We start from the raw sequence: 24490 nt of genomic DNA, 5'->3' as shown, positions 1-24490 counted from the left end.
ACTGTAATATTCAGCCTTCCCTCACCGTATGCTGGCTGGTTTAGCAGACTTTATACACTGAAAACAAAATAATGGTTGGAATCTACAAACCCTAGCATGAAAATGAGCTTTGTGCTAAACAGAACCATCAGCCCTTCATGGAGTGGGGAAATGCTGGGGTCAGCCGCACTTCATGGAAAGATACATGCAAGGTGATAGTAGGGATGTTTGTGTCCTGGTGTTCAGGTGGCTCCTCCACTTAGAGGAGACGGACACTGGGGATGACGGCAGTGACCCCAGGGAAACAACAAATCCAGAGGTGTAGTTAACACTGTCAACATCTTTTGTAGGAAAGAAATTCCAGGGATATTTTAGGGGTATGAACATGAGAACCTTATAAGTAAAATCGACATTTGATGGGAATCATGAAAAAAGACACCTCTGTACAACTGCACAGAGGTGAGTGACATTGTCACACTTGCCTTCGGTTCAGTGACCTATCTTGGGACCCAACACATAGGCTTGACCTGGGATAGAGAGCACAGTTCCCTGGCCCGCATGATGTGTGTGCTTAAAACTGAATTCTAGAACCTAAACCTTCTCAATATAAATGTATAGGGTCTGCCCACAGGGACGCCATAGCTCGGCACCGCCAGAGGTGTGAAGCGCAAAAGACACCAGCTCTACCTGGCAGTGCAGTTGGAGGTTTATCACATCGATAAGAGAGTACTCACTGGTTACATCCCGAGCATAAGAGAGTTCCAATCCCTCAAATGAGTAGATGGCGGCGCTCCTATAAGGCCAGAAGGAGTCTGACAGGTCAGGAAGAGCTAAGTAAGTCAAATAGTACTCCTCCAGTGAGTGCCGTGGGATGTCATCCTCTACCATCTGCGGCAGCTCTGTGCTGAGCCTGGCGGGTAGGGAGACCGAAGATTAACCTAATACCAATCAGAAATCTAGAGTCCTATCTGCTTTAGATGAACTGTTTAAGGGAGCGGTGAAGGAAGCCAAAGGGTGATCCTTTAAGCAGAAAAAACTGACTTTTCTGGTGAGACAGTGTGTGTTTTTGAGGAGCAGGAGACAGAAAGGAGAGGGGTGCTCAGTGCTCTGGCCAAATAACAGCTGATGAAGAAAGAGACTGATTATCTCTATACTGCAGTCATGACCCATAACATAGACTCATGTAAGAGTGGTTTTCACCCTTTCATTTAAGGTGCACTGACTGCTACATGGAGATTAAGTGTATACTACTGGGGGCACCCTAGTGTCCCAGAGATCTCATGCCGCTAAGGCCTCTTTCTCTCTTTATGGTGGCATGATATTATTATATCACTGTTTGTGTCCACTTCTTGCTATGAAACACATGTCAACATGCTAAGACAAAACAGGCCGAAAGCAGATTTGCATCTCACTCTGTAAATGACACCAGAGAGAACAAATGAGTGCACAGAAATCACTGTATCATAGATCACCTGGTCAACTGAATTGGGTGTACACTTGAGAAGTTAATGAGAAATAGGAAACAATATATGTATCAAAATGTAAGCAGAAAACATCACAAAAAAGATACTCCTGGTTGGCAAAGTGGATCATACGCTTGCATTCCTGCTGTTTCCTGGATTAGGGGACTGCAGAAGTCACATTTCATCAACAGTGCACAAATATTCAAAATTACCTGCAGATAACTGGCTCTGCTCCTTTCAACCCATCTTGATCATTTTGGTTTTCTGTAAATGAATTAAGAGGACAGTCACACTGGGCAAAACTCATTTACGTATGAGCAAAACCATGCCAAAATCAGCACTTTGGCAATGGGTGCAATGTGATAACAGGGTACTGTGGGAGAAATCTTCCAGGAGGCCGTAGATAGAACCTCACAAGAAGGCACTGGATTTGCTTCTTGAGACCCTAGACATGTCTTCATAATATGACAGGATGTCCGCACACTATGTCCTGAGTCTAGGCAAACAGTAACCTCATCCTTTTACCCACAGATCCTGAGGGACTGCCGAGCTACCTCCTAGAAAGCTGCTCAAATATTCAGGATTTTTCAATCTGAAATGCTGTCTCTTATTAGGGTAGATGCATTCTCCATTGACATTAGACTGATGAGCAGAATCTAAACATAGTCTAAACACTCTTCAGTGCCACCAACAAAGAGTGGGCATTCATAAGGCTGGGTGTTCCAGGACCCTGCCTTGCTTCAGAGAAACACACCAAAGATGGCAGTGGTGCTTCTGTTCTGGTTTCAGAAGCCTCTGGATAAGGTAAGACAAATGGAAGGAGACAGACTTGGGTTGACAGAAACAACCAAAGGAGTGACATCTCCAAAGACATAAACTAAACTGTCAAAAGCCTCAGACAGGTATAGAATCTCAGGCACATTGCTTAGGAATGAAAATTAGAGCATTAAATGCAAGATAAGAGATTCATTCAAAATTAGGAGACCGGAAAGTTACTTCCTATGACACAATTGGAGAGCTATATGGGAGTCTGGCAGGACCGTGATGGGTCCAGTGATTTGCCAGTGCAACAGACATGACTAGGAATTGAGCTAACTTTACGAACTCAGGGAATGTGTTACTTTAAAGGTAATTGTATGGAACAGAATGGAGAGCCCAGAAGTAAACCCACAGAATTACAGTCACTTCATCTTCAACAAAGAAGGCAAGAACATACAATGGAGAAAAGACAGGCTCTTCAGCAAGTGGTGTTGGGGAAACTGGACAGCCACACATACAGCAATGAAGTGAGGACACTCCATCACACTATAAACAAAAATAAACTCACAGTGGCTTAATCACTTAGATATATGACAAGACACGATAAACCTCCGAGAAGATAACATAGCTGAAACATTTTTGACATAAATCTTAGCAATGTTCTCCTGGGGCAGTCTACTCAGGCAATAGAAATAAAAGGAAAAGTTAACAAATGGGATGTAATTAAACTTAAAAGCTTTTTACACAGCAAAGGGAACCATCAGCAAAACAAAACAACAACTTACAGAATGGGAGAAAATATTTGCACATGATACAGTTGACAAAGGTTTATTTCCAGACTATATAAACAGCATATACAGCTTAATAACAACAACAAGAAAAAACCAAACATGGCCACAGGACCTAAAAATGAATTCTTCACGGAAGGCACACAAATGGCCAATAGGTACATGAAAAAATGCTGAATACTGCTAACTACCAGAGGAATGCAAATCAAAATTACAATGAGGTATCACCTCACATCAGTCAGAATGGACTTTATTAAAAGTTCATAAACCCTAAATGCTGGAAAGGGTGTGGAGTAATGGGAACCCTCCTACACTATTGCTGGGCATGTAGTTGGTGCAGACATTACAGACAACAGTATGGATATTCCTCAAAAAACAACAAAGAGACTTACCTTATGATCCAGGAATCTCACTCCTGGGCATACATCCAGAGGGAAGTCTAATTTGAAAAGACACACGCACCCTGATGTTAATAGCAGTGCTGTATACATAGCCAAGACATGGAAACAACCTTAATGTCCATCCACAGATGGCTGGATAAAGAAACTGGTATATTTATAGAACGGAATACTACCGAGCCATACAAAAGAATAAAATCAGGGCCATTTGCAGCAACAAGGATGAATCTGGAGATGGTCATTCTAAGTGAAGCAAGCCAGAAAGAGAAAGAAAAGGAACACATGATATCACGCACGTGTGGGATCTAAAAAAGAAAGAAGACACTAATGAAGTTATCTACAAAACAGAGAGAAACTCACAGACATAGGAAAGAAATTATGGTTATTGGAGACAAAGGGGTTGGGAAGGGATAAATTGGGAATTTGAGATGTGCAAATATTAACTATTATGTATATAAAAGAAAAACAACAAATTTCTTCTATATAGGACTGGGAACTACATTCAGTATCTTGTAGTAACCGACAATGGAAGGGAATGTAAAAGGGAATATACGTATATAGATGTAGGACTGAAATATTATGCTGTAACCCAAAAATTGACACATTGTAAACTGACTATACTGCAAATAAATAAGTAAATAAGTAATTAAATAAAGGGAATTGTTGGGCCTGATTCAAAACAATATTTATGCATATAGTCTACACATGAAAGGGAATTCTCTGAGACAAGACAGATTCTGCGGAGCAAAGATCATGCAGACTACCTGGGAAGTCAGCTCCAATTTCATCTGCTTTAACATGCGAGGAACCACAGGCTACCTCCAGAGCACATATCACTTTCTCTTCAGGAAATGCAAATTTTCCATCACTGTACTTCTCATAGCAGTCAGAACCTTCCTGGTGAATGGAAGGCGCCAAAACACATTCATCCTGGGACTCCTGGAGCACGTCGTCATTCTGAACCTCCAGTAGATCCATGCTGTGCCAGGTGGGAAAGGGATGACAGAAAATTAAACTCAGACGATTAGAGACAGAGTCAGCATATTGATGTAAAGCAGAGATACGGTTCATAAAAAGCCAGGGGGCAGTCCCCTTAAAGAGGGAAATAACTATTCTCCTATGTGTCATGCACAGTGTGGCCAACGTGGGATGGGAGAGGGAGAGAGCAGCCGGTGCTCTGAGCACTGACCATGCAACCAGCAGTTCAAGGGGCACTTGGACTCTCCCTGTGTGCTCCAGGCATGACGGCCAGCAAACACAGACGACTAAAATCTTGGCTCCCACATTATGCATACTTTGCATTAAACAATACAGACAGTGCTCAAGCAAATACAGCTTTTGGAGGAATTACAGACATGTAACTTCTAACTTCAAGGAGTATTATCTCAATATTTTGATACAATTTTGATTTTTTTTTTATGTTTCCTCACTTGCAGTCAAATACTCATCACCATACTGAGGCCAAACTGGCTCAAAACATATGTGCATCTTTCACTGCCTTTATCCACACAGGGGGCAGCAGCTGACTACAGGGACCCCCAAGTCTGGCTAGTGCACCGTGGTCAAATCACTGTCCAGGACTAAACTTGAGACATTCAGAAATTCAGACACACACAACTGACACAATGGAAAGAAACAACATTTTTCAGGTGCCTAGTTGGCTGTTGAGCGAAAGGATGAAAGAGTCACGTTCAGCACGTTCTCTTTTCCCACATCTGAGGCCTTCTGGTGGCACCACGGACATGAACAGCCCGGAAATCTTCAGAATTACCTGGCAGACACTGGCTCTTGTCCAGCTGCTTCGTCACACTCGTTCTGATTTTCTGGTAAGAAATTCAGAGACAGCAAGTCACAATAAACAAATCATACCTCACACACGCCAACTCACTGAACACAGGTACCACAAGGACGTTAATATCCTCAGGGCAACAACAGAATATTTTATGAACGGTATTTCAGGACACTGAAGTCTTAGGAGAATTAGACAGGACTGCTTCCAAATGCTTGGGGGAAATTCTCTGGCTCATCTGGTTGAGCTTTCTCCCAATACCCTATCAGCCGAGTCTGCAGATTTCATACTTTATTTTCCCTCAAAGTCCTAGAAATCAGCTGAGTTTCCGTCTAGAATTCTTCCTACAATATTGGTTCATCCCATCAGATAATGTGCTTGCTGATATTACGGAGGCATTTCTGCCTGAGAGAGGATGAATTCTACCGACTTTCAAATGAAAGAGAAAATCTGGGGCTACACAGAAACAATGGGCATTCAAGGCTGGAGGGACTGCCAGAGCCCAGCCGTACTTCATAGGAACATCCAAGCAAGGTAAAGGGACACTTGGTTCTTTCCTGGTTTTCAGATTCCAACTTAGCTAAGAGAAGCCAACATGAGGAAGATGAAGACTCGGGCTGAGATCACTGATAACAGAGATACCACTTCACCTAACATATAGGCAAGGCTACCAGCCTGTTTGGACATGCCAAGGAAGGCCAGGGACATTGTCCAAAAAGAAGAATTCGATCACTGTAGCTTGCAAGTAACATTTGACCCAAACAACGTCTGACAGACACTTCCTGTGGATGATCAGCGAAGGTGGGTGACAGTTAGTGACCCCTGATTTGGGTCCCGTCGCCTAACTTTGGGTCTAGGAAGTCAGATACAAGGATTGAGCCTAGAAAAGGACCAAGGCTCCCTGGCCAAAATGATGACTACTTTCATAGCCAACCTTTTCTCTGGGTTAAATCAATGTATGTCACTAGGATCGACCTTCAGGGGAGACATTCTTCATTGTAGACAGTGTGTGGGGAAGAAAACTAGAAAGGCTACCTGGGAGGTCACCTGGAATTTCATCTTCTGCAACTTGGGAGCAAGCACCAACTACATCGAGATCACGGCCAACTTTCTCTTCATCAAATAGCAATTTGCCTTCACTGTCTAGCCGGTTGCAGTCAGATCCCTCTTGGAAAACTGAAGGATTCAAAACACATTCATCCTGGGGCTCTTGGATCACTTCGTCCTTCTCAAACGCCTCGAGCTGAATGCTGTGCCAAGTGGGAAAGGGATGACAGAAAATTAAACTAAGAGGATCAGAGACCAAGCTGTCCTAGCTGGTTCTGATAGGGGAGGCAAAGGGAATGGACACAGAAAGCCAGGGGGCAGTCCCCTTAAAGAGGGAAATAACTATTCTCCTATGTGCCATGCACATTGTGGCCACCATGGGGTGGGAGAGGGAGACAGCAGCAGGTGCTCCAAGCACTGGCCATGCAACCAGCAGTTCAAGAAACACTTCAATACTCCCTGTGTGCTCCAGGTATGATGCCGAGCAAACACACAGGACTAAAATCTTGGCTCCCAATTTTGCATACATTGCATTGAACTATACAGGCGGTGCCCAAGCAAGTAGAGCTCTTGGAGGATTTACAGGCATGTAACTTCTAACTTCAAGGAGTATTTTCTCAATATTTTGATACAATTTTGATTTTTTTTTTTATGTTTCCTCACTTGCAGTCAAATACTCATCACCATACTGAGGCCAAACTGGCTCAAAACATATGTGCATCTTACACTGCTTTTATCCACAGAGGGGACAGCAGCTGACTACAGGGACCCCCAAGTCTGGCTAGTGCACCGTGGTCAAATCACTGTCCAGGACTAAACTTGAGACATTCAGAAATTCAGACACACACAACTGACACAATGGAAAGAAACAACATTTTTCAGGTGCCTAGTTGGCTGTTGAGTGAATGGATGAAAGAGTCATGCTCAGCACGTTCTCTTTTCCCACATCTGAGGTCTTCTGGTGTCACCACTGACATTAACAGCCCAGTAATCTTCAGAATTACCTGGTGGACACTGGCTCTTGTCCAGCTGCTTCGTCACACTCATTCTGATTTTCTGGTAAGAAATTCAGAGACAGCAGGTCACAATAAACAATTCACCCTCATACACGCCAACTCACTGAACACAGGTACCAAAAGGACATTAATATTCTCAGGGCAAGAACATAATATTTTAGCAAAGGTATTGCAGGACACTTAAGTCTTAGGAGAATTAGACAGGACTGCTTCCAAGTGCTTGGGGGAAATTCTCTGGCTGATCTGCTTGAGCTTTCTCCTACTATCCCGTCTGCTGAATCTTTCGAGTTAATAGTATATTTTCACAAAACGTCTTAGAAACCAGCTGAGTTGCTTCTAGAATTCTTTCTACAATATTGGTTTGTCCCATCAGATTATGTGGTTGCTGATGCTATGGAGGAACTCTGCTTGAGACTAGATGAATGCTAGAAACATTCATATCAAAGAGAAATTTGGGGCTACACCGAAACAATGGGCATTCAAGGCTGGAGGGAATGTCAGAGCCCAGCCTTACTACATGAGAACATTCAAGCAAGGTAAAGGGACACTTGGTTCTTTCCTGGCGTTCTGATGGCTACATAGCTAAGATAAAGCATCACCACGTAGATGAAGACTTCGGCGGAGATCAGTGAAACCAGAGACACCACTTCACCTAACATATAGGCAAAGCTACCAGTGTGTGTGGACAGGCCAAGATAGGCCAGGGCCACTGTCCAAAAAGAATAATTAGACCACAGTAGCTTGGAAGACACAGTTGACCCAATCTATCTCTGACACACTCTTCCTGTGGATGTCCACCCAAGGTGGGTGACAGGTTCTCACCCCTGATTTTGGTCCCATGGCCTGACTTTGCATCCAGGGTGACAGATACATGAAGTGGGCCTAGAAAAGGATCAAGGCTCCCTGGCCCAAATGATGTCTGTGTTTCACAATCCATCCTTTTCTCTGGGTTGAACCAATATGTGTCACTAAGGTCGACCTTCGGTGAAGACCTTCTTCAGTCTAGACAGTGTGTGGGGACCAAAACTACAAAGGCTACCTGGGAGGTCAGTAGGAATTTGATCTTCTGCAACATGGGAGCAAGCACCAGCTACATCCGTAGCATGGCTGACTTTCTCTTCATCAAATGGCAAGCTGCCTTCACTGTCTAGCTGGTTGCAGTCAGGTCCTTCTTGGAGAACTGAGGGATTCAAAACACATTCATCCTGGGACTCTTGGAGCACATCCTCCTTCTCAAACGCCTCGAGCTCCATGCTGTGCCAGGTGGAAAGGGGATGACAGAAAATTAACCTAAGAGGATCAGAAACCAAGCTGTCCTAGCTGGTTTTGATAGGGGAGGCGTTGGGATTGGACACAGAAAGCCAAAGGGCAATCCCCTTAAAGAGGTAAATAACTATCCTCCTATGTGTCAAGCACTGTGTGGCCACCATGGGGTGGGAGATGGAGACATCAGCAGGTGCTCCGAGCACTGGCCATGCAACCAGCTGTTCAAGGGGCACTTGGACTCTCTCTGTGTGCTCCAGGCATGACGCTCAGCAATCACACAGGACTGAAATCTTGGCTCCCACTGTTTGCATACATTGCATTGAACTATACAGGCAGTGTCTAAGCAAAAAGAGCTTTTGGGGAAATTACAGACACATAACTTCTAACTTCAAGGAGTATTATCTCAATATTTTGATATAATTTTGATTTTTTTCCTGCTTTCTTCACTTGCAGTCAAATATTCATAACCATACTGACGCCAAACAGGCACAAAGCAGATGTGCATCTCACCTGCTTTTATGCACAGAGGGGAGAACAGCTGACTAGAGGGACCCCCAAGTTTGGCGAGTTCACCTCGGTCAAATCACTGTCCATGACTCAGCTTGAGAGATTCAGAAATTCAGACACACACAACTGACACAATGGAAAGAAACATTTTTCAAGTGCCTAGTTGGCTGTTGAGTGAAAGGATGCAAGAGTCATATTCAGCACATTGTCTTTTCCCTGGATCTGAGTTCTTCTGGTGTCACCACTGACATTAACAACCCAGAAATCTTCAGAATTACCTGGCGGACACTGGCTCTTGTCCAGTTGCTTCGTCACACTCGTTCTGATTTTCTGGTAAGAAATTTGAGACAGCAGGTCACAATAAACAATTCACCCTCTCACAGGCCAACTCAGTGAGCACAGGTAACATAGAAATGTTAATATTCTCAGGGCAACAATAGAATATACTATGAAAGGTATTTGAGGAAGCTGAAGTCTTAGGAGAATTAGACAGGACTGCTTCCATATGCTTGGGGGAAATTCTCTGGCTAATCTGGTTCAGCTTTCTCCTAATATCCCATCTGCTGAATCTTTCGAGTTAATAGTATATTTTCCCAAAAGGTCCTAAAAATCAGCTGAGTTGCTTCTAGAATTCTTTCTACAATATTGGGTTGTCCCATCAGATAATGTGGTTGCTGATGCTATGGAGGAATTTCTGCTTGAGACTAGATGAACGCTACCAACGTTCATATCAAGGAGACAATTTGGGACTACACAGAAACAATGGGCATTCAAGGCTGGAGGGACTACCAGAGCTCACCCTTACTTCATGGGAACATGCAAGCAAGGTAAAGGGACACTTGGTACTTTCCTGGTTTTCAGACGGCTACTTAGCTAAGATAAGCCAACATCACAAAGATGAAGACTCGGGCTGAGATCAGTGAAACCAGAGACACCACCTCACCTAACACAGAGGCAAGGCTACCAGTCTCTTTGGACAAACAAAGAAAGGCCAGGGACATTGTTCAAAAAGAAGAATCAGACCACTGTAGCGTGGAAGACAAATTTGACCCAAACTATCTCTGACAGGCTCTTCCTGTGCATGTCTACCCAAGGCGGGTGACAGGTTCTCACCCCTGATTTCGGTCCCATGGCCTGATTTTGCGTCCAGGGTGACAGATACATGAAGAGGGCCTAGAAAGGGATCAAGGCTCCCTGGTACATATGATATCCGTGTTTCACAGTCCATCCTTTTCTCTGGGGTAAACCAATATGTGTCACTAAGGTCGACCTTCGGTGAAGACCTTCTTCAGTCTAGACAGTGTGTGGGGAACAAAACTAGAAAGGATACCTGGGAGGTCAGCTGGAATTTGATCTTCTGTAACATGGGAGCAAGCACCAGCTACATGCAGAGCACGGCCGACTTTCTCTTCATCAATTGGCAAGTTGCCTTCACCGTCTAGCCGGTTGCAGTCAGATCCTTCTTGGAGAACTGAGGGATTCAAAACACATTCATCCTGGCACTCTTGGAGCAACTCCTCCTCCAACTCCTCTTGCTCAGTGCTGTTCCAGGTGGGAAAGGAATGACAGAAAATTCAACTATCAGCATCTGTCACCATGTAGTCGGTACTGATTTTGCTGCAGGGCATAGGAACTATTCATGAAATGCAAACTTATCAGTCCTCATAAAGAGGGAAGTAAGTATCCTTCTGTATGTGAAGCAGAGTGAGGCTGTCAGGGGGAGGGGGAGGGAGAGAGCCGTAGTTGTTCGGTGCACTGGCCACTTGACATGGGATGAGAAATGAGACCCAAACATCCCAGTGTGGTCCTTTCATGATCATGAAGCACCAGTGAACTACCACAGCACGTGCTACTGCCATGTGCCTCTATCATACGCAGTTTAAGTTAATGTAGCCAAGTGAGTATAAGCGTTAAGGTACTGTAGAGCCTCAGAGACATTATGTCTTCTATTTATGAACAGAATTCCTCTAAAGCCTTTCTCATAGTCGTGTCATGTGGCAACTAAAATTTTTCCTAGACACTTCTATTGGTGTTTAATTCTTTGAGTTACTTCTTTACTGATTCCATTGCTATCCTCCTTCCTAACAAGCACCTAAGAACTGTGTACAAACAGTTCTTTATCTCATCTTGGTGTTCATTTAGGACAGTATGCATATCCTCTCTGTGTGTGCAGGGAACCCTAAAGGTGGTACATTACCTTGGGCCATACCTACAAGTGCCACAGAGACAACAGACAGCCAAGTTAAAGGGCCCCTTCCCTGTTGCTTGGATTGAAGTCAATCAATGCAATCTGCAGGTTTTCTTTTCTCACATCTGGTACATGAGACTCTCTCGCCCTCATGTGTTCATCTTTCTTCTACCCTCTCCATACTTTACCTACCCTTTACCGGCTCCTAAGACTTCATGATTACCTGGGGGTGAGTGTTTCTTCTTCTAGTTCATCTTCCTCATCTTCATGAATTTCTGCAAACAAATTCAGAAATATCCAGTCAGCTTTTCCCCACTTCACCAACTACAATCCTAATGGTTATATGGCCACAGGGACATAAATATCTATGTATGTGTCAGTGCGGTGCTGAAGTTCTAGCGCACTGTCTTTAAGTGATTGGCCTGGTCCAGATGTCTGATCCATCATTCAGTGTGACCCCAAACTGCTGGATGGCCATCATGACACCTCTGCCTGACAAGGGGCAAACATTCAAATGGTCTTCTGTTCCCTATATCACTGTACAAGTGTCCACCTGCCATCTCAACCTATACAACCCTTTCATCCATCCGGCCACTAATTTCTCCCTAGACACATGCTCTGCACCCCTTACTGCTCTCCCATATGTCCCCTGCTTTGTCTAAAAGAGGGAAACAACCCTGTCCCACATGCCTCCATCTGCCCACATCATGGGACCTTCCTATGGCTCCTGAGCGTTACCAAGGGAAATTCTCCCCATGGGAAGGGTCCAGTAAAACAAATTTCCCAACACAAGTTCGACAACATTAAGTGCCCAATCCAACCCTACAAAGTGCAGGGCTTCCCTTTTTCTGAGCTGTTTCATTGACATTCCCAGATTAATCACTGCAGCACCATCAACAGATTATCTGACCCATTTTACACAAGAGGAAACAGACACTGAAATAGGAAAATCCAATCACTCGCTCACAGTCAGGAAAGACAGCACTCAGGCTGGAGTCTGGCCACTTTGATGCAAAGCCCAGGGCTCTTTCTGCTCCCACAAGCTATGCCCAGTCACAGCTTCCTTTCTGTGCTTTAACCCTGGGGGATGCTGTCTCGCCCCGATGGCTACCATCCATCAGGGGGGAAGCAGACAGTTGAAACACTGTGACCTCCAGCCTGTGCATTTCCCCTCGGTCCTCCCACTCAGCCAGTCCTGGTCCTGTCAGAGTCCCCAAAATGAAACATGGACACAAGACACTTGTTCAAATCATTCCTAGTGGAGGTGAGGAGTCTCTTATGAGCCAGGAAACTTTGCATGAGAGGCTCAGTGCTATCAGAGCCTGGGGCCACTGTACCTGGGCTGAGCTTGCGGGCAAGGCGCTCTGCCAGCCTGCGTCCCTTGGTCAGCTGCTCTCGGAAGCCCTGGCCCGGGTTGTTGTCAAGGTCATTGTGGGTGAGGACGTCCCTGAGTTGTTGAATGAGCAGGACAGAGTCTTCTCTCCCGTCCCGTAATTTCTGCCGTAACTGGGTCAGCTCTCGTGCCTGAGAGCGAATTAGGGTATCGTATTCCCTAACATGAGAGAGAAGAAACGATGTGAAAATGCATAGTTGGATGATAGATGATTAGAGGTTTCGAAGGCAGTTCTGTGAGAACATCCCCGAGGAGGCCTCAGAGCAGAATTCTGGCACATATGGGGGACCTTCCTGTGGCAAAGAGGAGAAAAATGGTATAATAAAGGCATCCTCCGTATCAGAGATGCTCCTCTAGGATTCCGTCACATCCCATTCATCTTCTTCTGGAAACTAAATCTAATGCCTTCCTAAGCCTGCTTCATGAAGATGTCCGTTCAGTGTCTCACTGAGCCATGCCCATTTCCATATAAAGATCCACATGGGGCGTACTGGGCAGTGAATGTCACAAAGTCACACATGGGGTGGACAGGCCCAGCTGGTGAGAAGTGGAAAGAACAGGAGAATGAGAGAGTCAAGGGAGGATGACAAGGTGTAGTCATCCAGGAGGGGACTGTGATTCAGAGGTAAATGAGGGACTGGTTGCACAACATGGTGAAGGTTCCAAAGGCCACTGAGTTGTTCACTGGATTTGAATCTGCTGACTTTCATGTAATGTGATGAACATTTCTGCACTCTTCTGGCCCAAAGTTGCTCGTGGCCAAACTTCACAGAGGCCTACACCTCCCTGCACAGAGCCCTCCTTACCTGAACCTCTCATCAGCTAGCGCTGGCTTCTCTGCCAGCTTCTCTGCCAGCTGCTCTGCCAACTTCACCACCCGGAACTGCAGCTTCTCCCCCAGCACGGATTCAATGATGTCCTTGTACTCTTCACACTCTGAGGAAACAGAGACGCTGCCTCAGGGGAAAGCTGCACCCCCTGCTGTGCTCACTGCCTTCAAGGGAGGAGGTAGGATCCATCCCAAGGGCAGAGGGAACTGCGATAGCAGGCTGTTGGCAGGGACTTCCACATCTGATTCCTCAGCCTCCCAACTGCGTGGCATTCAGTTACTCCCCATTTTAGAGCTGGGGAAAGAGAAGCTGCAAGGCACAGAAGGGAACTAGACAGACTAACTGGCATTAGGAAAGGTCACAATTCACATTCCCGGAGACTGACTGTGAATCAAGGGCCAGTCTAGCAAAACTTGCAACCTCAGAGGTGAAACACTGAGCAGGGGCATGAGGTGGTGGTTTCTTTTGTGGTTGGGGTGGACTCTAGGATTAAGGGACTGATGGTTCCCTTGTGCAGGGATTACAATACTGAAGAAGCTACTCAGAGGTTTAAAAACAATTCACCTGGATACACTTCTGTGAAATATGTTGCGTTAAACTATAAGGACCTGAAAGACATGTGCCAAAATACTAGGATGATTTGTGTTAGTAGAAGCAGTAGTGCTAAGACCTGTGTTTACAATGTACCAGGCAGTGTTGTAAGAGATTTAGAAGAATTTCCTAATTATTCCCTCTCAAACATGCAGCAGCACTGGATGGACAGAGAGGAAAACCGAGGCACAGAAAGACATGCAGCGTGGATGTGAGCCGAGGAAGCCTGGCCCAGAGTCTGGGTTCTTCATCTCTGCACTGTGTGACCTTGACACCAAGGCCCTGGGGGATATCCTTTTCCTCCTTCACCTTCACAATATGGTTCTTAAATTATGTTAGGATGATAAGGAAAGACGTAAATAAAACATAGTTTATCCTTTTCCTAAAGTGCACCTCTTCACTTTCTCAAATAGCAGGCTTCACATTTAGTTTCTCTGTTTCAGTCATGTTTCATTAACTACACCCTAACCTTTGGTTTACTGAAACCCAATTGTTAAGCAAATGACACAAACCCAGAGTTGTCCAGATTCCTCCAATCATCTTGTTGTGTATTTCCCCCGAGTCCTCAGGATTCCTTTTGTCACTACACACCCCTCTTACTGAACAGGCAACTGTGCTTCCAAATACCAGGATGACTGTGGGAGCCAAGGGCCTGCCCCACATACTGGCGTGGGTTTTCCTAGCAATGGTGTTCTCTCCCACTTACCCTCATTCTCGTTTTCGCCACATGTCTCATGATCCAACTTTCAGGGTCACCTGGATTCCCTGCTGACCCACATCACTGAAGTCTCACCAGCACAGGAAGAGACAGAGTGGGTGATGCAGATTATCTGATTTCCCCAGAGAACATCCAGAGTCTCACCACAGGGTGTCGCATGACTTCCTGGGACTCAGGAAGGAGACCCTGCACCCAGGAAACACAGCTTCCCGCTCACCAGGGAGCCCCTGTCTTGATGGCATCACTCATGGAGACCACGGTTTCCATGAGGAGCTGACTCATCGTTAGTTCTTTCAAAGCAGGTACTATCACCTGCTTCCCCCAGTGTGTGCTGTCACCACGTGACCCCAGTGTAACTGGCACAGTACTTTGCCACTGTGACCTCAGGGAAGCTTGCACTGAAGGAATTCATTAGTCCCAGACGTTTAGCCAACAGTGATGCAGGACCAAATACAATTGAGAAAAGATTCCACTTGACAGGGTTTAGCTTGTTCTAGAGAGATATCAATAGGCATCCGTAAGTGGAATGTTAACTCTAGTCTCACACGACAGCTCACCACACGCCTGGACAATTTGCTCAACGCTTTATGCCTCGGTTTGCCCATCCTCAGTGACTTGAGGGTCAAATAGCTACTTCTGCCTTTCCTGCCTTGTTTGTGGTCAGCATGACACCTATACTGACAAAGGGGTGCAAGATAAAGTCTGGAAAGTTTCAGTTTCTGAGAGGGAAGAAAGTGATCATTCAACAGTTGGTGACCACGACCCTTAGGACTTACCGTATTTCTGCAGCTGGTTGGCCAGGCAGTAGGTAGTAGCTTGGCATACAAGGAATTTCTGGGTGAGATCTCGGAAGTCCTGCTTCTGTTTGGTCAGCTCTAAGTGCAGCTCCTGGTTGATCTCCAGCACTGTAAGTTCTGCCCTCGGACCACACGAAGGGCCAAGAGATCCTGCCATGGTGACGTGCGGCAGAAGAGGTAGAGCCGGGGACTGGGGAGAAGAAACCCAGCATATGATGGATGAAAAACAAGTGAAATCACATAAGTTTAATCAGGATTGAGGCGTGACAGAAACGGGAGTTCTTAACTTACTGTTGGGAACAACTTGATCACCAGCTCACAACACTTGAGGATCTGGAACCACAAAATCAACGTTTGAGAGCACAGAGCTCAGGGCCACAGGCACTGCCTGCTGCGCAGACTCTAACAAGAGTGATGGAGCGGGGCCCGGAGTGCCAGGTAACCGTCTGCAGTTGCCATAACAGACCTGGACGGTGGGGGGTGGCCATGGAATCCTGGGGGCCCCTGCCTTCCAGTTGCCTAGGCCACACTGCTTGGGGTCCCATGAAAGTCACCACAGTGGGGACACCCCCTCTCCAGCCACTCTTAATCGCCTTCTACACTTGTGCTGATACCACCAACCTATTTCTTCCCAAAAGTTATCCAAGCATAGTTCTCATTTTCGTTCCTCTGTGTCTATAAAAATATCAAGAGACGAGTTGTTTCCTCAAAAGTCACGTTTTCTTCAGGGCTGTCATGAAGTCACACCACCTTCTCTTTAAGTGGTAACAGGTCTAAAGGGTTTTTCACAAGTGAAAGATGTCAAACTTGTAGAATGTCATGGCATTGTTCTCTGGGTCTCTGCCAGTTTTGTGTAACTCATAAAAATTGGAGAACAAAGAGCAGAGTATAATCTTAAGTGAATGCATAATGAATTTGAAAAGTCTTTTCAGTCCTGACTCAATATTCTGTTCACTGCATCCCTGTGTTAGGTCAGATCCTTATCTCACTGGGGTAGCTTGCTGGCTCCATAAACTTCTCTCAGGTTTGACGTGCCAGTGTTATAAACTCCTCCTCTAGGTGTGGACTACTCTGTTTCGATTTTTCTTAATGTCACTAACACTATATTTTATAATATTCACGAATGAATTGCATTCTAGTCCCACGTAATCGTTTTCCAAGCTGTCAAAATGATGAAAACAATTTCTGCACATGTCGTTGAATAGAGACCATGTCTTTGGGAAAGACTTGTCAGCATGATGCTGTTGTTCTATATTCATCCAGTTCACCCACATACTGAAAAGAAAGGGATCCGGAGTAGTGTTCATGGAACTCTGCTCGATAGCTCTCTTTGAGTTTTCCTCACGCAATTGCCCTGGGCTCTGTTCCAAAAAGAAAACATGGTAAGTTCAAGGTCATGGGTCAGGGAGGGTTGATGATCCTCAGTGTGCGTGTCTTTAAGCTCAGGGACATAGAAAATTAGCTTGAGAGGAGAGGGACAGGCAGGTGGGGGAAAGTGATGTACTAAAGGAAGTCCTCACTTGCTCAGCATCTGTCCCTTTCTGGGGCTGGTGACCCTGAAACTTAGGACACACTCTGTAGCGTCGGTCTCTTAAATTTAGTTGCTGGGCTAACCAGAATTGAGAGTGCAATGGGTGTTCCCAAGTACGTCCGAGCATTTGTGTCAAGGTTAAAGATGGAGGACTACCTCAGCCACTTAGGAAAGCTTGTCTTCTCCCCCATCCCACGCCATCCTCCCATCACACTGCTTAATGCCATTGGTGTGTGAGATCCAGCAGAGGCTTTACAGAAATCTATTTTCTGGTGTCTGTGGGGCAGGAAATTCTCTGTGGGTAAAAAAAACGTGTCAAATTCCTTCACTTTACCCTCATGAACCCAAAGGCTCACGAAAGGTACCTGGCTTCCTTGAAGTCACAAGTATCTACACTCCTGGTACGATGCGCTCTTCTCTCAGGCCCTGACCTTTCTCAAAATAGTCACTGTTGGCTAGAGTCAAACTAGGCTGGTCAGTCTATAAAGGGATTGGCAGCACGTGGACTAAATATTCGATGGCCATTTTTAACAAATATATTACCCAATTGTCTTCCAAAGTCACATAATGTCTTTTCATACATACCCATTTGCAACTGCAAAAGCCCAAAGTCATATTTTCCTGATCAGCTGTGGTCATTGTCATCACCTTCATTCACTTTAACCTGTAAACGGAAGGTCTCTGTATTATTACAAGACGTTAGAGGCAGAGATGAGCCTACAGCTTGTTTAAGTGCATGAAGAGACTCCTGTCTCTCTGCGGACCAATGGAGTTGAGCAGCACTCTTTCTCCTCCATAAGCCATCTCAGATTTTTTTAAGAGAATCCTGATTTTTCTATCCTTGGTAACATTTTTGGAAAGAATATATGCTCTCTGGATTGAGTCTTAGTGAGAAAATGCCTCCCATTGTAGAAATAACAATAAAATAAATCATCAGCCTTAGTCCAGGCTTTCCTCCCTGAGCAAACTCTACTGGGACTTTGAAGGTTTCTAATAAGCTGGTACCTACTTAATAAATGATATATACACTGATATTTTCATAGCACTTCAAAAGTTGCACTAGAACGCATGCATGTCAATTAAATAATGAATTCGTTTTCAATCACCTCGTTTTAGGAAGAATTTGGACAACTACTTTTGACTGGACAGAATGTACTTTTGAGTTTCCTCACACAGTACTATCAGCCCTCGGTGTGAACGGGGTTGTGATGGAGGTGGGGCCCGAGAGTTGAAGAGTAACCTGCTCCCTCCTTCCATCACTGAGTCATGAATGCTCAGTGGAACACATGGAGGTTGTGGCCATTGTCACCCTTGAGAAACCACTGGCCCAGCCAATCCCAGCTATGTTCCAGTGACCCATCTCATGGGAACATCCCCCTTTTCAGGCTCCCAAGCCATGAGAAGGATGCGAGTTAGAAGGTGACTCTCTCTTTCCCTGACTGATCTTTGAGCTCATTCACCTGTTACTGCAATGGTTGCTGGTTCAAGTGCAACAAGGTTGATTGTCTGTTTGTTTGTTTGGACAGATCCCAGGTCTATCAAAGCTCAGTTTGTACTGCATATTCTTCCTTAGTAACCTTCTCTCTGAACCTTATCCTCAATCTCTCTATTCAATAAGACATGGGAAAATCCTGTCTGAACTCCTGAGGTTCATATTAGTTATCAAAAGATTTGTTAGAAAGAAATTTTTTCTCTCTCTCTCTCTTTTTAAGGATAAAAACAAGTTCCGGATTTTGAAGTCTTGCTATCTCACGGATAATATAACTTTTCTTTCTGAAGCTGAGTTTTTGCACCTGCTCATTCTTGGAAAGCTGGTTTCGATTCACTTAAGGCAAACACTAGGAACACACTTCTCATTAAACAACTTGGGGTTTTAGTTCTTTGCAGCTGGAAAGACACATGATGGTCTAAGTAAAAGGGTGTCAGAAAGAGTCTCCTATCAGATTTGGGCTTTGCTTGGATGATATGAAGGAGGATGGGAGGAAGCAGGGTTTGTTCCATACTCAATACTGTGAGTCAGCATGGGCAGGTCTGTGACTGAAGTAAAGAAGTAAAAAATATGCCCTTAAAAACAGAGGAAGTTTGGGGTTTTGTAGGTTGCACCGTGACATTGGTTTGTCTGTGTCTGGACAAAATTAGAAGTTAGCACTATTTTGCTTGATTATTAAGGTCTCAGTAATCTTGTCTGAGTTTAATATTCTTTATCTGATACTGTTTATTTCTAACATGAGAACAAATCAGTTTGGCGGGTAGTGTCAGCTCAGTTCAGGCATCAACTCATGTACCTAATTATTTATGAGCATTTATGGGGTCCCTGTGGGTGAAGCATTGTGTTAATTCTACTGGGAGACTCAGACTGAGGGGACACATTCCTTTCTGAATGGAGCTTAAACATGACTCTTCCCAGGACATCGTGGGTTATCAGTAGGTGAGAACATCAAACTCTGAAAGGCTCCACGTGGTGAAAGGTAGATGATGAGACGAAACAATGACTCTCAGCACATTGTCCTTGACGCGGTAAAATCCATGGGGCTTCTTTTCGGTTTCCTCTCTCTACTTTGCTGGAAACTCTCTCCAGGTGGGAAACCGGAGCAATTGTGGGGCTCAGTTGTTTGTCGTTTCTCGGGGATCACTCACTAACCTTTATTGCCTGAAGCTCAGTCTTTTGAAAATATTTGTTTCCTGTATCCCATCCATTTTACTGTTGTCGTTTTCTTTTGTTGTTTCTCTCAGGAGAGTAAATCCAGCTTCCGTCACTCTGTATTCATGTGGCACCCTTTTAACAAATCCAAGCTACAAAATGTCTCTCAAGATTCTGTAAAGAGTAAAGAGCACAACCACGACCAGGGTGAAACTGTGAACCTAGGAAAGCTCTTAAAGCGTGCATTTTGAAAGCACCCTACTATTTCTAAGGACAGAACTGTCTGAGTGTAGATTAGGGGATGCTGAGGTCCCATAGGCCCCTGCCCAAGGACTGAGGGGATGTTCCTTTGAGGCCTGTGCTGAAATCCAATTCTCTATGAGTGGACATGCCCCGTGAAAAGCATGTCAGCCTTGGGTACTTTAATTCTCCAAAAGGTCCCTCAACGAAGGATGAACATGACTACAAATAGGCCAAAGGGAACGTGTTGGCTTTCATGGGGTGTCTCTAAGGAAGCACTGGTCCAAGGCTGACTTACGTTCCCGAGGGAGCCAGGAAGAGACACCTCAAGTTTCAAGTCGCTGGGCTGCAAACCAGTCACTCAAGGAGGGGCAAAGTTGCCGAGACTCTCTCTCAGGAACCTCACTATGTTGTTCCATTAGAGACTCCAGAAAGCACTCCATTCACAAGATCTTTCTCCGCTTGTGGGTACAAAACGTTCCTGTGCCTGACTTGCTACGCACCGGACACGGTGCTGGATACTACTGCTTGTGAGTTGGGGGTATTGCAGGTCCGTTATAAAAGACAAAACTAAAACGGGGCTGGGAGAGGCTGTCACCTGGCCACACCGGCCCCCTGAGTTCAAGATCTCAAGTGGTGTTTCTGCAGTAAAGGGGTAAGCTCACCAACTCTCTTCCCAACAGAAAACGGGAAGTGGAACTAGTCTCCAATAAAGTGTTCCTGTTTCATGGATTAGGGCCTCAATCCGCATTCATCTGGAGGGTTGTCGATGCACAGTCTGGCACTTGAAAGAAGTGCAGCATTTTTCTCCCCAAAGCAACTTAGAAGGGGAACAGGAAGGTTTGCCCTCTGGGAAAAATGTGTCCCAGAATTGCCTTCCAAGAGTTTACCCTTGCTATTGAATATATTAAAATGGTCTCTTATGAACCATAAATGGCAGTAAAGAGTTCAAGCACAGTTCCCCAATACTAGAATTTGTGTACTCGAGATCCCAGATTCAGGGAAATGACAGGTTTCAGCACACTCGGGGTGCAGTGGATAAGCCTCACTTTGGGAAAACTACCTTCCTTCGTGATCATGGTATCCACCCGCCCTCGCACCACGCGAATGCAAGATACTGACATTGAAGAAACTGTGTGAGGGAGAACAGAGCGTAACGGAGGGCTGTGCAATATCTGCTCAATCGACGTGCAAACCTAAACCTGTGCAGAGAGCGATGTCGTTGGGGAAACCTGACTGCCCACTGACAGATGCCTGGATAAAGAACTTGCGGTGTACACATATACTGGCATCCAACTCAGCCATAAGAAGGAATAAAACAATGTCATTCTGAGCAACATGGATGGCGCAGGAGACTGTCATTCGAAGTGAAGGAAGCCAGAGAGAGGAAGAAAAGCAGCATATGCTATCACTCACATGTGGAATCTAAAAAACAGAAAGACACAAAGGAACTTATTTATAAATCGGAAACAGTCTCACAGACTTAGAAAACCAACTAGAGGTCAGCAGAGGGGGAAAGGGGTTGGGAAAGGATTAATTGGGATTTGGGGATGTGCAGATGCTCATTACTATATATAAAACGGATAAGCAACAGGTTTCCTCTGCATAGCACAGGGAACTGTATTCCAATATCTTGTGGTAACCTAGAAGGAAAAAGAATACAAGTATGTATAGGTATAACTGAAAAATTATGCTGTATACCAGAAATTGACACAACATTGTAAACTGACTAGACATCAATTTAAAAGTCAAAAAAATTAAAAAGCAAGGTTGTTAATTTTTGTAGAAAGGTAAGGATGCAACCCCCTCAAATCAAAGCGTTGGTGGCACCCTGTAACGGCGAGTTACTACTGACTGTGGAGGTGCACCAACCTGGAGTCTGAGCAGCTGGGGATTTCCACGCCCTTCCTTCAGCCTCCATCAGCATGGCAGGTCCTGTAGAATCCACATATCCCACCATGAAGGTCAAGGTGGCCTCGGTGCTCCAGAAGGTGCAGAGGGACCCGTGGTGTCTGGTGAGACCCCGAGAATCCATCGCGCCAGGCTCAACTCCGTCAATACCCAGGACAACGGAGCTGCCACAGCCGCCCCACCTGCGCCCACAGAGAAGAGCAAGTGAGGACAAGAACTAAGAGCCACAGGGGGAGGTCGCTGCCTGAAGCATAAAAGCAGCTCAGGAGGGAGGCTTGGTGAATTGGGAGACTCCGAAGCAGGAGAATGAGTGGAAGTAAGAGCAGAACGTTCCCTGCTGGGCTTCAAGCACACGTCTTCCAATTAGGGAGTCCTAGGCTCATAGGCTCCTGTTGTGCTCAGAGCCCACGGAGGGAACCTGCTCCAGAGTCCCTGCCTCCTCAGCTGGAAGTTCATTCAGGGGCACACTGGGGCCCTGACAAGAGCGAGCGGCACTGGACGCCCCATGGCGGGGCCCACGGCCCTGGCCGCCTGCTCCCCGCCGCCCCGGAGCCCCCGCAGGGGCCGACCCCGCCTCTCGGGCTGAAGTCCCCCATGTGCCACCTCCCCTGCGCTCCGCCGGCGCGCTGCACCCTGCGCAGAAAGGGAGGCTGTGAAACGCTTTCCAAACGGGCTGCTCTTGGAAGCTTTCCAACTGGCAGCTGAGTCCCTTAAAAGTCCCGACAGTGGAAATATCTAGAGGCCCTTCGGGCACCGCACGGAACTCCCCACCCGGGACCGAGCGAGGCCTTCAGTCTTGGGGATGCGGGAGGCCGTGAAGGGGGGACCCAGAAACCTGAAGGCGAGCAAGAAGCCAGGGAGGAAAGAGCCCAGAAGAAACGCTGTCACCTGCTTTTCCCCGACGTCCCCCCGCGGGGCGGGCGCGGCCAGGCTGCTGGCGGGGCGCCGCGTAGGGGCCTCTGGGGTTCGAACACGACTCCCAACGGAGAGAGGAATCTGTCCCCAGGGGAAGCCGGCAGGGCTTGCACCCTTTGCACGTCGGGTGCCAGGGCAGGGCAGTCCCAGGAGGCCCCCGAGGGCTGTTCTGATGGTCGTCAGAGCTCCCAGGGCGGCGGGAGGCGGATACAAGAGGAAAGGAACGCCTTTTGTTTACTGTGTTTCTCCTGGCGAGAATTTTTACCTCAGGGCAGAAAACTCTAGCAGTGCCGGCAGAGCAGCTGGACTTGGGTCAGGTCTAAACGCCGTGCCTGTGCCTCATCCCCGAGAGGACTTCGTCTCCTCCACGACGTACAAGCCCGCAGAGACGCGCCGAGGGAAGGCGAGCGAGGCGCCCCCTGGCGTCGCGGAGGAAGCGGGCTCGGGGCGGCGTGAGCGAGCGCCCGGCAGGAGGCGGGTCCTTGGCGCGCGGGGCTGCGCGCCGCCTGGCTCCGCGGGGGACGTCGGGCCGTCCTGCGGTTCCGGGGCGTCTTGGTGAGCCCTCTGGACTCTGAATCCAGACATCCGAGGTCGAGTCTCGGTGGGACCTTCCCTTTAGGCCGCGCCCAACTGACTCTTATCCCACAGCCCCCACTCCGCGGCTGCCGGAAAGCGAACTCGCGCCTCAGATGCGCGCTGAGTGGACGTGCTCCCCCGCTCCCGCCTCCCGCTTTCTGCTGCTCTCGGACCGACGGTCTGGGTCCCCGGAAGGAAGCTGCGCGGCCTACGAGCTCCCCGAGCCACAGTCCCTCTGGCTCCCGCCGCCGCCTCAAAGCTGCGTCCCCCGCGTTTTGCCGGCTCCTCCTCAGGAGTCGGGGTCCCGGAATCGGGCTTCTCTGGGCTGCGGGGTTCAGGCAGCGAGCAGGTCGGGGGCACCCAGCCCGGGGCGTCCCCGCTTGACCAGGGCGACTGTGCCCGTCGACGGACATCGGCGGCCCCGGCCCGGCCGCGGAGGGCTCAGAGACGGCGCCAGTGCCACCCCCTCGTCGGGTCACCCTGGGTCTCGGGGGGGGGGGGCTTAAAGGGCAGAGGCTGCGTCCCCCTGAACCGTCCACCGCAAGGGGCTTCACATCGCACGTCTTGCAACCGCGAGATCATCTGTCCCTGTGAGTAAATAGTCCATGCGAGGGGTTTGTGATGTCGCTGATCGGCCAGGAGAAAGCCTGTACCTTAGTTTTCGGCTTGATGGTTGCAGGCCTGAATTGTAAGTCCTGGGTTTTATTCAGATGCCCTATTTTATTACGAATTTTAATTGATTCTATTCCAGCTTCTTCCGATTTTATTCAGAATTTCTTAGTCCTACGTCCTCATTGGATACAAAACTGCTGTTAGGCTAAAATGTGAAAATCCGCTCCTGAAACCCTGTCGTTTCATCCAAAGCCCAGTCAGAAAGGGAACAGACCGTGGGTTCCAGCGTTTCTCTGATCCTGCTCTCCCCAGGCATTTGAGACACTCGCAGGTCTTACACTGAAGGCTAGACCACAGTAGAACATACCTTGTTTGGTTAGAGTTGAGTTGGAAACCACATTTCTTTTTTTTTTAACATTATTAAATTAAATTTTAAAAATGTCACCTCTAGCTATTGAAAACACAATGTAAGTAAAAAGGGAACCAGTGTATCCTTTTGTTGAAGCACCATATGGATAAGAACTATCCCAAGAAA

At 46.8% G+C, this 24490-nt stretch overlaps 2 protein-coding genes across 3 annotated transcripts in view; one reads left to right on the top strand and one right to left on the bottom strand.

The window, feature by feature from the left end:
• LOC140698257 (NBPF family member NBPF4-like) overlaps positions 1–23157 on the bottom strand; it is a 32246-nt gene extending 9089 nt beyond the window's left edge. The window contains exons 1-18 of one of the 2 annotated variants that reach the window (XM_072968000.1): positions 23033–23157; positions 21814–22034; positions 19702–21366; positions 17646–17724; positions 15821–16890; positions 15509–15719; positions 13400–13529; positions 12538–12752; positions 11424–11475; positions 10343–10554; positions 9291–9342; positions 8279–8493; positions 7228–7279; positions 6212–6426; positions 5159–5210; positions 4152–4366; positions 1655–1706; positions 714–889 (exon numbers count right to left, since the gene is read on the bottom strand). In XM_072968000.1, the coding sequence (XP_072824101.1) occupies positions 714–889; positions 1655–1706; positions 4152–4366; positions 5159–5210; positions 6212–6426; positions 7228–7279; positions 8279–8493; positions 9291–9342; positions 10343–10554; positions 11424–11475; positions 12538–12752; positions 13400–13529; positions 15509–15686 (1816 nt within the window). In that variant the 5' untranslated portion in view covers positions 15687–15719; positions 15821–16890; positions 17646–17724; ... (1 more) ...; positions 21814–22034; positions 23033–23157. The remainder of the gene's footprint in view (positions 1–713; positions 890–1654; positions 1707–4151; positions 4367–5158; positions 5211–6211; positions 6427–7227; positions 7280–8278; positions 8494–9290; positions 9343–10342; positions 10555–11423; positions 11476–12537; positions 12753–13399; positions 13530–15508; positions 15720–15820; positions 16891–17645; positions 17725–19701; positions 21367–21813; positions 22035–23032) is intronic. The other variant, XM_072968001.1, reaches the window with a different exon arrangement.
• A 128-nt stretch (positions 23158–23285) lies between these two features.
• The window catches only part of LOC140698259 (NBPF family member NBPF4-like), a 29480-nt gene continuing 28275 nt past the window's right edge, over positions 23286–24490 (top strand). The window contains exon 1 of the mRNA XM_072968004.1: positions 23286–24031. The gene's annotated coding sequence lies outside the window, so the exon portion shown is untranslated. The remainder of the gene's footprint in view (positions 24032–24490) is intronic.

The sequence above is a fragment of the Vicugna pacos genome, chromosome 9 (genome assembly GCF_048564905.1).
Source record: "Vicugna pacos chromosome 9, VicPac4, whole genome shotgun sequence".
In the NCBI taxonomy this organism is placed as follows: Eukaryota; Metazoa; Chordata; class Mammalia; order Artiodactyla; family Camelidae; genus Vicugna; species Vicugna pacos.
This window is presented reverse-complemented; position numbering and strand designations above follow the sequence as displayed.